The 13,013-nt window shown below is 40.5% G+C and overlaps 1 protein-coding gene across 1 annotated transcript in view; it reads right to left on the bottom strand.

Annotated features, from left to right (window-relative positions):
- MMS22L (MMS22 like, DNA repair protein) overlaps positions 1–13,013 on the bottom strand; it is a 125,151-nt gene that overhangs the window by 87,227 nt on the left and 24,911 nt on the right. Inside the window, exons 2-4 of the mRNA XM_089665288.1 lie at positions 10,731–10,856; positions 8,800–8,852; positions 7,290–7,377 (exon numbers count right to left, since the gene is read on the bottom strand). Coding sequence (XP_089521414.1) covers positions 7,290–7,377; positions 8,800–8,852; positions 10,731–10,856 — 267 coding nt within the window. The remainder of the gene's footprint in view (positions 1–7,289; positions 7,378–8,799; positions 8,853–10,730; positions 10,857–13,013) is intronic.

Genomic DNA, 13,013 nt, shown 5'->3' with positions numbered 1-13,013 from the left:
TAACACAACTTTTCTCCGGATTATGAATCCAGTCAAAGATTCTTGCGATAATCCCCACTTTGTAATATCTCCTAAAATCTGGTACCCCCAATCCTCCTCTTTCTTTACTTCTGGTCAGCGTTTCATAACCTATTCTAGGCTTTTTTTCCGCCATATACATTTTATCATCATTTTCCTCAGTTCTTTAAAATATGCCTCTGGGAGTTTGATTGGGATCATTTGAAATTTATATAATACTTTGGGGACTATTACCATCTTTATCAAGTTTATGCGACCTATCCACGATGGATTTCTATTTCCCACTCTCCTCAACTCCTCCTTGATTTCATTTAATAACGTTATATAATTGGCTTTATAAAGGTTCTTATTTGAGGCTGATAGTTTTATTCCTAAATATTTTAATTCTTTGTCTCTCCAAAGGAAAGGGAATTCCTCTTGTAGTTTTTCTTTTTCACTATTTTTGAGATTTATGTTTAAGATTTCGGTCTTTGTCGGGTTAATTTTTAGGTTCGACAGGTCTCCGTACTCCCTCAATGCTTTCATTAAATTTGGAAGTGATGTTCTAGGGTTTCCAACATAAAACATCAGGTCGTCCGCATAAGCCACTACCTTGTGTTCTCTATCACCTATCTTTATTCCTTTTATGTCTATGTTCTTCCTAATCATGGACAGTAAGGGCTCCAATGATACCACATATAGCAATGGAGACAATGGGCATCCCTGTCTGGTACCATTTGACATCTTAAAGTACTCTGATCTTCCTCCATTTACCATTATGGTAGCGGTAGGCCCTCTATACAACTCACCAATCCACCCTCTCATTCTATCTCCCATTTCTAATGCTTCCAAAGTGTCCATCATAAAACCCCAACTCACTCTGTCGAATGCCTTCTCAGCATCTATCGATATCAGTATCATTGGGGTTTTCCCTTTTTTGCCCTCCTGTATAAGCAACAGTGATCTCAAAGCATTATCTCTACCCTCTCTTCCCGAGACAAACCCCACCTGGTCTCCATGTATCCACTCCGGCATCAGCTCTTTCAGTCTATTTGCCAGTACCTTTGCATATATTTTAGTGTCTACATTCAGCAGCACTATTGGACGATAACTCGCACATTGTGAGGGATCTTTATCTTCATTCTGTATCAATACTATATTCGCCTGTAAAGACTCTCCCCTTATCTCCATCCCGTTCCCCAAGGCGTTCATATAAATCTTCATTTTGGGGATTAAAAGCTCTTTATATTTTTTTATAGTATTTGGCCGTATATCCATCCGGACCCGGGCTTTTCCCTCCCGCCATACTTTCTAATGCTATTTTTATTTCCTCTAAAGTTATTTCTGCCTCTAGAGAGTTCCGTTCCCCCCCGTTCCGGGTCACCCTGATGAAGTCACGTGATATTCGTGACGTAACGCGTTGGTACGCCCATCGTCATTTCCGGGACGCGGTGACGTCATTTCCGGCGCCCGCGCCATATTGGGACTCCATGAAGCCACATGTCATGAGGACAACTGAGGATGTTTGCCATTACCTGCTAACATGTGAGTGGGTATTTTAATTTTCATTTAAATAAAATTGACAATATTGCACTATGGAGCTTGTTTCCCTTGTGTCTCTGAGTGGACCCTAGAGGTGTTGCTGGAGCGGTGGAGTGCAGGAAGAGGTCTGGATAAAGCTACTGTCATTCCGGTTATATTGAGGGGATCTGCAGGAGATTGTCTGAATACTAGTAGAAAACGCTGGTTGGCCCTTGAGGTCATTGCAAGGAGGTGAGGGGGCACTCAGACAATTTTGGGATTTGTTTGGCACGCATGACACATCCACGTGTATGAAGAGTTTTTTCACCTGTGTGCTTAAAGTGGACTGATTCATCACCCTTTAGTCACCTATTAAGTGCGTGGCACTTTGGCACCTTGGCATCAGTGATTGATATTTGTCATTCTATGTTATATATATATATTTAGGGGGTCATTCACCCATGCAGTTTGGACTTATTTATTTGCATGTATTTTTTTGCTGGCTGTATATTATTAGCGCTGCACCATTTATATTTTTATTTTGATTAAGGTATTTATTGGTACTTAGTAGGTGCTAGCAGCTTTGTTAGGACCATCTAAGCGCAGGGGTTTTTCGCTAATTTTGTATCCTGAGGTATGATATTATACAGCTCATTATAATACTCTTTAAATATTCTAGCAATATCCTTGGTTGAGTGTACAAATTCCCCCTTGGGATTTCTTATTTTCTCGATATAATTTCCATTTTTCTTCTTTCTTAAAGTTCTCATTAAATACTTTCCCGGCCTGTCTCCCCATCTGTACCTTTCACTTGTTATTTTATTAAAGACTCTTCTTTTTTCCTCCTCCATTACATCCTCTAATTCTTCTTTCTTCTTTATTAACATCTGCATTATCTCCTCAGATCTTTCCCTTTTATGCACCTGTTCAAGATCATATATTTCATTTAATAATCTATTTATCTTTTCTCTCCTTTCTTTTTTTCTTTTTTGCCCCCATTGCAATAAGTAGACCTCTGATGTAAACTTTATGTGCTTCCCACACCGTTGCAACCGACACATCCTCGGTTTCATTCTCTTCAAAAAACCATTAAATTTCCCTCTCAATTCTTTGACCAATCTCTTCCTCCATGAGAAGTGCCTCATTCAACCGCCATACATAACCTTCTCTCCCTTCTCTACCCCATCTTAACTTCATTGCAACTGGGGCATGATCCGACAGGGTGCTTCCTTCAATTTTTACTTCTACCACCAACTCTATCACTCGATGTTCTACTAATATATAATCTAGTCTAGAATAAGTCTCATGAACGTGCGAAAAGAAAGTATAATCTCTCTCCTTCATATTCCTAATTCTCCAGATGTCCACCAACTGACATTCATGCATTAATTTCTTTAACATTCTCAAGGATTTGCTTTCCTCCCTCCTCACAGAGGAAGTGGTGTCTATCCGCGAGTCCCGCTACTATCATATACCCACTTTTAAAATACATAAATTTCTTCAACACTTCTCTCATAAACCTCTCCGGCCTCTTATTTGGACTGTATATGTTTGCTATTGTACACTCAATTCCCTGTAATTTTCCTTTCAAAAATAGATACCTTCCCTCCAGATCCGTCAATCTCTCCTCCACCTCGAACCTTATATTCTTTGCGAAGCCTATAGCAACTCCTTTTGCTCTTTTAGTTGGTGAATCCGCATAGAACAATGTTGGAAAATATCTAGTCCTCAGTCTAACCTTCGACTCTATCTCTAGGTGTGTTTCCTGCAAGAATACCACTGAGGATTTTCTATGTTGAAGTTCTTTAAATAACCCGAATCTCTTTCCTGGACAGCTTAACCCTTTTACATTGTAGGTTATATATTGGATTTCTTCCATCTTACTCTTTTCCTACAGTCTCCCTCTTCCTCCTTCCCTTCCTCTCTTATTCCTATAGAGCGTTTTTATCCCACTACCCTTTTCTCTCCCCCTATCCCTCCCCCCCCCCCTCAGCACTCCCCTCAATCCCCTCCCCCTCCCCCCTCTTTTTAGGCCTTCACTTTGCCTAACCATTTGTGGAAGTAACATCCACCTTTGACTTAATCCTTAGGGCTTCACTCCTCCCATGGGCAGCCTCCCCTCCCTCCGGCTCCCCCCCTTGACCCCCTCTCCACTTATACTTCTATAGAAGGAAAAAGGAATCAAGCTGGAGGGACAAGGGAGAAAAAGGCGATGGAATGGGAGCAAGGAGAGAGAAAAAAAAAAAAAAAAAACACACACAAAAGACTTCTCTCCCCTTCACTCCCCCTCCCCGCCCCTCCTCCCCCCCCCCCCCCACCCGTCTCCACCCCTCCCCTTTTTTTGATCTATTTCCCCCAGATTCTTCTTCCCAACCATTTATTTCAATTTTCTGCATTTCAAGTCTATCGCAAAAATTTCTCAAGTCCTCTGGGAACCTCAAATGGGCTGTTCTTCCATTTATCCATCCTATTAAACACTCCGGAACTCCCCATCTATATTGCACCTTCTGTTTTTTCATCTGCTCCAGGAAAGGCCTCAGGGCTCTCCTCCTCCGGAGAGTCTCTGATGACAAGTCCGCATATATTTGAATATCCATTTCTCCACACTTTATTACTGGTTTTCCCTTAATTTTCCTCCAAATTCTTTCCCTTTGCTGTAATTCATAAAATTTAACAAGTATGTCTCTCGGCCTGTCCTTCTCATAATTCCCCTGGAGTTTCCCGTTTCTAGAGATTCCTTCTATATTAGTCCTTTCCATTTCAGAGTTTCCCATTATAAAGTTCAGTATTTTGCAAATCATCTCTTCCAATATTTCTCCTTTTAAACTTTCCGGTACCCCTCTTATCCTTATATTTCTCCTTCTTTCTCTATTCTCTTGAATTTCCGCCTTGTACTGCAATTTTTCCTGAGCCTTTTCCATATTAATTATCTTCTTCTCTAATTCGGAAATAATCTGGGTCTGGTTTTTAACTTTCTGCTCCGTTTCTTCCACTCTTAGCAACAACTGCCCCGGGTCATTCCGAATATTTACCATTTCTTGCTTTATTGTTCTCTCCAGATCTTTAAACATTTCTGTCATCTCTTTTTTATTTGGGATTTGTAGATCTTTTTCTATCTCTGATATTTGTTGATTACTGATATCCAATTCCATTGATTGTTTAGGACTATTTTGCATACTTAAATCAGACTCTCCTTTGTCATTTCTGCTCTGGGGCCTTTCTGGGGTCACATTTCCCTGGGATGTATACTTTTTAATTGTCCCCGTTTGGGTCCCTTTAGGCCCGGTTCCATTTGCACTTTTATTTTTCATTTCTTCTGTAACTTTTATTTTCTCTCTCATAAACTTGTACTTTGCAAAACGAAGAAATCAATAATGTGTAGAAATAGAATTCCCGGCTCTGTCTTCCCACCTTTCTGTGTGCCTTTGCCTGCGCCTTGCGTTCTTCTCCTTATTTTATTCTTATTCTCTGAGGGTCCCCCCCTTTTCTCTCTCTCCCTGCTTACCTCCAGCTCTATACAGTTTTTATATTTGGGGCCACCGCCAGACTCACTCACCCTTCCAACGCTTCTCGTGAGACGGCTCCAGGCTCCATCCTCCAGCTCCTTTGGTAGGTCAGCTCTCGTCCTCTCAGGGGGACCCTCCAGGACTTTCCTCCACACTCTTCTTTCTTTGTTGTTGGGCAGGCTCACCATCGACCGCCTGCCAGTGCTCCGGGGGAAGCAGGTCGTCCGGCAAAACGGAATCTCTCCTGCTCCCTGTCAGCCTCCGGCCGGGCGGCCGGCTTCCTTGCCTCCCAGAGATGCACTGCGGCCAGTCACGTGTCCCGGCCGCGCCTCCTTGTTTCCCGGCAACCAGGTACGGCACCCAGGCTCAGCGTCCCTGCCTCTCTCCACTGGTCTCCGCTCCCAGCTCTCCCCGCCATGGGCAGCCGCTCAGCCAAGGGAGCCCGCCTGGTCGAGGTAGGTCGCTACCTTCTAGGGCTCCATCTTCAAGGGAGGAATTTTAGGGTCCGAGGGGGAGCTCCTACCACGAGCTCTCCTCTCCGCCGCCATAGTCAGGCTCCGCCCCCAATCCCTCGAGTTTGTGTTTCAGTAGGCAGTGGTAATCAAAAAGCAGAAACTGGTCTGTGCAGATCAGGTTCCTATAGACCTCAATGTTCAAGTCACACATAATAAACAGCCCAAAAAAGGTCATTTGTTATTCCGTGCATCTTCCCAGTTGATTTATCTGTTTATTGAGTTTGTGTGCACTAAAAGTTTGTATTTCTGATGTTCTCATCTTGACCCATGTATAATGCACATATCTGAACCAATGACCTATCCCCCTGAAAAGTTCAAAGCTTTTTTTTTAACCCCCTCCGTGTACAGGTTAATTACAATGGGAGATACAAGTGTTGATAGAACAGCCATATTTCTGTAGAAATTAGACTTGTTCTTGAAATAGGTGGTGGTGGTGTTAAGAAAAGTCTAGCAAAGAAAATACTTGGGTTCTGTAACGGTCAAGTCTTACCTCATTTCAGAGCTTTCCTTACAGTCTCAATAGTCTCTGTAGTTGGTATACAAGTGAAAAGGGTTGCAACATCATAAGACACAATTATTTCTCCTGGCTCTAATTTCAAAACTCCTACTTTAATAACAATTTTTTTAGTTCCAACTTTGGTGTACCATGTTGCCAACTAAGAACTCGTTTACACAATTTACGTGTTCAGTGGGTCATTATCCAGAGAACAGCTGACAGGCATTCAAAAAGCGGATACTACTGTCTCCCGATTGCTTTTTTTTTTTTTCTTCTTTTTTCCCAAATGGACCACACCACAACCACATTTACTCAACTGGGGTTAGAAGTTCTGCAACGGCACGAGTACAACTTCAAACTGTAGGAAAAAAAAACCCGCACCCCTCCTTCCCCAAGGGTGGTAGAATGGTAGCCAGTTACTTAGAAAACTTGTACGCGATTGAATTTCCAACAGTCTCATAGGGGCACCCTACTTGTGTAGGAAGTCTACACAGGTATAGTGAATAGAAAACGGTGAAGCCACATCCAATAAATGGACAATATTTACTAAAACTAGACCGTGCAAAAGCTGTTGCAGCTCTGCATAGAGACCAATCAGCTTTCAGGTTTTATTTTCAAAGCTTAATAGAACAAGCTGAAGATAGAAGCGGATTGGCTACCATGCACAGCTGCACCAGATTTTGCACTTTCCTGTTTTAGTAAATCAACCCCATTATCTTTTCTAGAAGTTGTAAATAGTCCATCAGCTTTATCTTGTAACACCTAGTAAGGGCCACTATTTAGTGGCTCATGAGTGTTGACCAGGAGTGGTCAACTTTAGAATGACAAATCAGATGTATTCATTACAACTGTGCATCTCCCCTTGTCTGCTGGCAGAAAGGGAATGCATATTAAGCATGTAAAAGCCCTCCTCTCTAGTTTGCCAAGTTGAAAAGAGGTGCTTTGGCAGTGTAAAATTGAGGAACACCTACACAGGCTTCCTAACACCAATAATGACATAACTAGAATAAGAGGTTTCCACAACTTTCACACTTTCAATCCTGTTTTAGGACAAATCGGCATCTGCACATTCCATGGTTACTAGATTAAAATGTCTTAGGGTGTAGATATACTGTATACAGTCTTTTTATTTCTGTCAGTGAAAAGAGAGTTTGTGCCTATGGAAGGTGAATTAGGGTTTAGCAATTAAGTACTCTTACCAAGTATATTGATGCCAAGTTACACAACTTTAACCATAGTGGAAGGTGCACTAACCTGTATATAAAAATCTTCACGTAATGCAAAAATTTCACACACTGACTTCGGATTTCATCTGCTTCATAGTGCACATTACTTGCTTGCCCTGAGAAAAAACATCCCATAGATATGAAAAGAAAGAGTTAATACGGTAATGCCTATGCAGCAAAGTCATCTATGTCCCTCCCACACATCTGCAGAAGGTTTTGTGCTATGGAAAGGTTTGCCATTTATAAAACCAAAATTGGGAATTGTTAAAAACCCTGTCAGGGTTTTTTTTCTAACCATTTGTATCTGATTAAGAGTGAATATTCTTCACTTACTGTACCAGGAAAAAAAAAAAAAAAAAAAGTAAAAACCTCTCCAAAGTGTAGGAATTGCCCTCCAACAGCCTCCAATATGCCAACAGGTTAAATGGTTATCACAAATGATACAATTCATTTGTAAGTTGCTTACATTTTTTTTTTTTTTTTTTTAATAATTTTCCACAACAAACACACACAATTATAGTATACCTAAAGCCAAAAGATTTCTTTTTCCTGTTCTTTAAGCTATAGGATTTTCTTTCCAATGTGAGAGCAATCCCCTCTTTAACAGCTGTCACTAAAAAGGTGTCTATATTGTAAGATTTCCTCTCCATTTCTGCTCTTGGGCAAGTCAAAATGTTTGATTTATCCTCAATTTCTATTCTAGAGCGTTGTGGTTGATCAGATAATTAGAGAGTAAAATCTTTCCTCACAGGGACATAGACAGCAACATAAAACTTCTCCAACCCCCTCCCCACTACTTTATCTAATCTTTAGTTATATTTTAATAATGTGATTGCCTGCCCTTCTAAACTATAGTTACTCTGAAACTAAAGTTCCAAATACCTTCACCTCTCAGCAATACATAGTATGTCTCTTCTGCAATAAAGAGCTGCCTGCTCACAATATTTTTTTTTTTTTTTGAGTTGAATTAGTTTCACTTTAAAGTGATTGCAAAACATAAAAAGAAAAAAAAAAAAAAACACATCATGTGATAATTACCTGCACTGTGAAATAGCTTTGCAAAGAGCGGCACAGATTCTCCTCTTCTGGGGTTCCGTACCAGAAATTCTGGCTCCCCCTCTTCGGCAAGTGTCCCCATAGAAAGAAGCATCCCATGGGAGTACTCATGCAGGCTCAATCTTGAGCCACGGTGCTTCCGTCTATAGGTACAGACAGCTTGGCTCAGCCCCACCCCTTCACAGAATTGATTGACAGCAATCTGCCCTGTGAGGAGAGAGCCACTGCTCTCGGGTGCAGCTTTCAATCGAAATCAAGCTTATGCAAGTAAAAAGGGGGGACTGGGAGTTTATCCTACAGCAAATAAGGTTTTTACCTTAATGCAGACAATGCATTCAGGCAAAAATCCTCAAGTCTTTAGAATCACTTTAATATACATTTTATACAATCAGAAGGAACAGCATTCATCACACAATTCAGTTCACTTCACATAATTCAATCTAGGAGTTAACATGTTTACATACCAAAGTCTAAAATCTTACCAAAGTCAAAGGAGAGTGGCTGATGTAAGTTTTCAAGTGTATTTACTTTTTGCCTAAGCAAAAATAAGAATGAAAAAAAAAAAAAAAATGTAAGGAACATATGTAACCTACAAAAAGCAAAAAATATTAAACCGATATTCAACCTTTAGCATTTTTTTTAGTTTACCACACACATAGTGACCACAATAAACTATACATACATTCTCCATGTAAGCTGTTAAAATTCGTACCCAAGCAATTAATTTACAACTTTCAAGGCTGCTGGCTGCTCGCTCAGTGCTGCTTTCCTGAATTTTAAATACACACAGGAGTTAACAGTGGGCAGTGCAGTCAGTCCGTTAGCATTGAGTGGCCTTGCCATCATAGGCTTAGGGGCTGTGTTTCTATAGATGTACATAGCGTAGGGGAGCACATCTCTGGGCACTAGATGCAAGGGTGGCTCCAAAGGATGGTGTAAGAGAAAGGAAAGGAGTTACCCTGAAACAGGAAACCTGGGGCAGTGGTTATGGCACCAGCTTAATATGGAACATAGGCAAGGATTAACAGAAGAAAAAGCAAAATATTCAGTAAGTGGTTAAATCAGCAGCTGAAAGTTCTTGTAAAAGCCGAGGGTTTAGAAACACTTTAACCTATACTGTGTGTAGTATAAATAACCACATTTCCTCAGGTATGATAAAAAAAACAAACACAAAAATTAAGAAAAATCCAACAAAGGTTCTAATGCTTTGTACTACAGACGCACGCACGCACGCACGCACGCACACACACACACACACACACACACACACACACACACACACACACACACACACACACACACACACACACACTATTCTCATGACTCCTACAGACTAGGTTTCAGGTTGCTATTAGAAAACGGTTAATTTTTTTTTTGGTTGAGGAGGGTATAACACTGTAATTTTAGCAAACTACACGATGCTACAAATTTACTTGTTAAAGGTGAAATCAAAATAAGAGGCAATACATACAGTAGAGTTTTTTTTGAGCACCAGACACTGCAACTAGATGTAATAGGTTTTGCAGTTGGACACAAATATATGGTAGAGCTTTTACATGATCTTGTAATAAAAACAGGTTTTGCTTAGCTCTTCTACTGCACACCATGATTTTAATATTAATAAAAGCTTCCTACTTCTTCTACTAAACAAAAGTTACTGGCTAGGTTTCAGCCCAAACTACTTTAAAACTTTCCCTCATTGTGTGCAATGTCTAGTATCACCAACACACAAAACATGTCAGTCTTTGATACTTCAAAAAAATATTGTCCAAACATTTTGTACTAGGCAGACAGGGTTCCACAAGGGAACTCTGATCCCCACACCCAGAAAACCATTCCATACACTGGTGGCCTGTGACATAACACACCATCACAGACCTGCACCTCTGGAAAATGCCAGGCACTCTACCTACACCCAGAATGGGTAAGAGGATGGGGCTGCCAGGAGCCCCCACCCACACATACCATATGTGACAGCTTGCAGGAGATAGAGCAAGGGGGAGTGCAGACAGGTTGGGAACCAAAGACCCAAACCAAACAGGGAGAATAGAGGAAATGTTGTGGGTCCCTTGAAGGAAAGAAGGGTATAGCCAAACAACAAGCTCCAGAAACCCTTCCTGTAGGCCTCTCCACATTACAAGCGCAAAACCCACCAGCCTGCTCGCCCATCTCTGGCTGGTGAAGGTGAGGGCTTAGACCTCGGGGGAAAAAACAAAAACAGAAAGGGAGTGTGTTTGCAGGAGATAGGAATCACAAGCACTGAATCTACTGGCCTCTGGGAGTCCTTTTGAATTCTATCAGACTTGTGTTTCCTGCAAGTGAATCATGTCACATCAACTGAATCACCCTTGGAAGAGGATTATGGGAAATATGCATTGATCACCAATTTATTTTATTGAAACCAAAACCTCACCTGAGTAATCCAAACAGAAGATCAGTTGACTCCACAAGGGCTGTTTCAGTTACCCACTGGAAACCAAAGATCTCTATGGTGTCGGTTTCATAATCGGTTGGCGAAGGATCAAGCTTCAACAAAAGTCTGCAAAAAGAATAATTCAACAATAAAATTGTATACATCCACCTCTAGTTTAGCAAACATCTTCTGACATTGCAAGGTTGCAAAGTCGCTACTTACAAAGCCTGCATAAGGGAGCAATGCAAAACCAATTTAAAAGCAAAAACCCAAAAAAACCCTCGGGAAGGGGCTTTGACGTCACAACGCTCAATGGTTCCATTCTGACACCAGCTGGTATATTTAGGATTTTCACCACTGCCAAAACTCAGGAGGATATATTTTTTGTACAAAGCAGTTTATATACAGATATCATGTGAGTGCACTACCTTTTAATAATAAAATGTTATCTAAAACGGATAAAACACTAGGATTTGATTATTTCTTTATACAAACCACCGTGCGAGGAGAACCTATTGATGAAGTGAAGGGGATCCCATTCAGCAGGATACCATCCCATCCACATTTGGTCCAATTAAAAGGGACACAAGCGTCACATGACCTCACTTAACGGTGTGGTCATATTCCTGAGGTGAAAGCACATCTGGTGTGGGTACACACAGTTTTAAGTTATTTCACACAAAAGAGGTGAATTAAGAAGCACTGAATTCATTTATTTCAAGTGAACAAATATTTCTGAAGTATATATTGACTTCTTTTTTATATGTATATGGACACTGTTTTTTACAGCAAATATTTTATTCTTTATTCCACTGTCAATAGGAGCACGTGTGTGTGTATATATATATATATATATATATATATATATATATATATATATATATATATAAAAATAAATATATGATTTGATAATATTGTTAACAAGTGGAGCGCTGCACATTTTGGAATTTTATTTTTTTTTTCCTATTACTTTTTTTTTCTATTACTTTTTTCACTGTCCCTTTAATTATTTTATTTTTTTAAAATAATTTATTCTTTTCTCAAGGAATGCAAACATCCCTTGTGATAAGCAGTGACAGGTCCTCTTTATGGAGAGATCTGGGGTCAATAAGACCCCCCCCCCCCTACAAGGTAATGCATTGGATTTAAAAAAAAAACAAAACAAAAAAGCCTCGTTTACATAGCATCGAAACCAGAAGTGACTTAATGAAGTCATGCTGGTCCTCCAAGGGCATAGAGATGAGTGGAGGCCATCTTTCTTTTGCTGATCTCTATGCCCAGCACCGAGATTGTTGGATGGGTTCTCAGGAAGGCAGAGGTGGGTAGTGCTATTTACCTCACCTGTATAGGTGCCTTATTTTCATATCGGTCAAAGGCTGATAGATGTTTTTTCGGCAGTCAGCAAAATTTTGGTGGATCCCTAGTAAATAGATTTCTAAATGGTGCTATTGACATGATATAAATTCAGAAATTACATTATGTGTGACACATGGAAGTATTGCACACTAAAGCAAATTTAATACTTCATACAAAATCCTTTGTTGGTAAGGACAGCTTCAAGACACCTCCTGTATGGAGAAACTAGTCACATGCATTGCTCAGGAGTGATTTTGGTCCATTCTTTCACACAGTCTTCAAGTCTTGAAGGTTCCTTTGGGGCCTCTTCTGTGAACTCTAATGTTTAGCTGTTTCCATAGATTTTCTATTGGGATTCAAATCAGGTGATTGGCTGGGCCACTCTAGCAGCTTTATTTTCTGTCTTTGAAACCAAATGAGAGTTTCATTTGCTTTGTGTTTGGGATCATTGTCTTGCTGAAAAGTCCACCCTCGTTTCATCCTGGTAGATGACAGCAGATCTTTTATCAAGAATGTCTTGGTACATTTTTCCATACCTCCTTCAACAATATGAAGTTTGCCAGTATCATAAGCCGAAAAACAGCCCCACACAATGATGTCCCCACCTCCAAACCTCACTGTTGAGATGGTGTTTTTGGAGTGATGTGCAGTGCTATTTGCTCTCCAAACATGGCATGCATTCAAAGAGTTCAATTTTGGTCTCATCTGACCAGACTATATTCTCCCAGTATTTCACAGGCTTGTCTAAATGTTGTGCAGCAAACTTTAAACGAGCTTCAACATGCTTTTTCTTCAGCAATGGAGTCTTGTGTGGCGAGTGTGCATGCAGGCCACAGCAGTTGACTGTATTACTTATTGTTTTCTTTGAAACAATTGTACCTGCTTATTTCAGGTCTTTCTGAAGCTCTCCACAAGTGGTCCTTGACT

The sequence above is a fragment of the Staurois parvus genome, unplaced genomic scaffold (assembly GCF_062004578.1).
Source record: "Staurois parvus isolate SC_StPar_1 unplaced genomic scaffold, SC_StPar_1.0 ptg000048l, whole genome shotgun sequence".
NCBI lineage: Eukaryota > Metazoa > Chordata > Amphibia > Anura > Ranidae > Staurois > Staurois parvus.
This window is presented reverse-complemented; position numbering and strand designations above follow the sequence as displayed.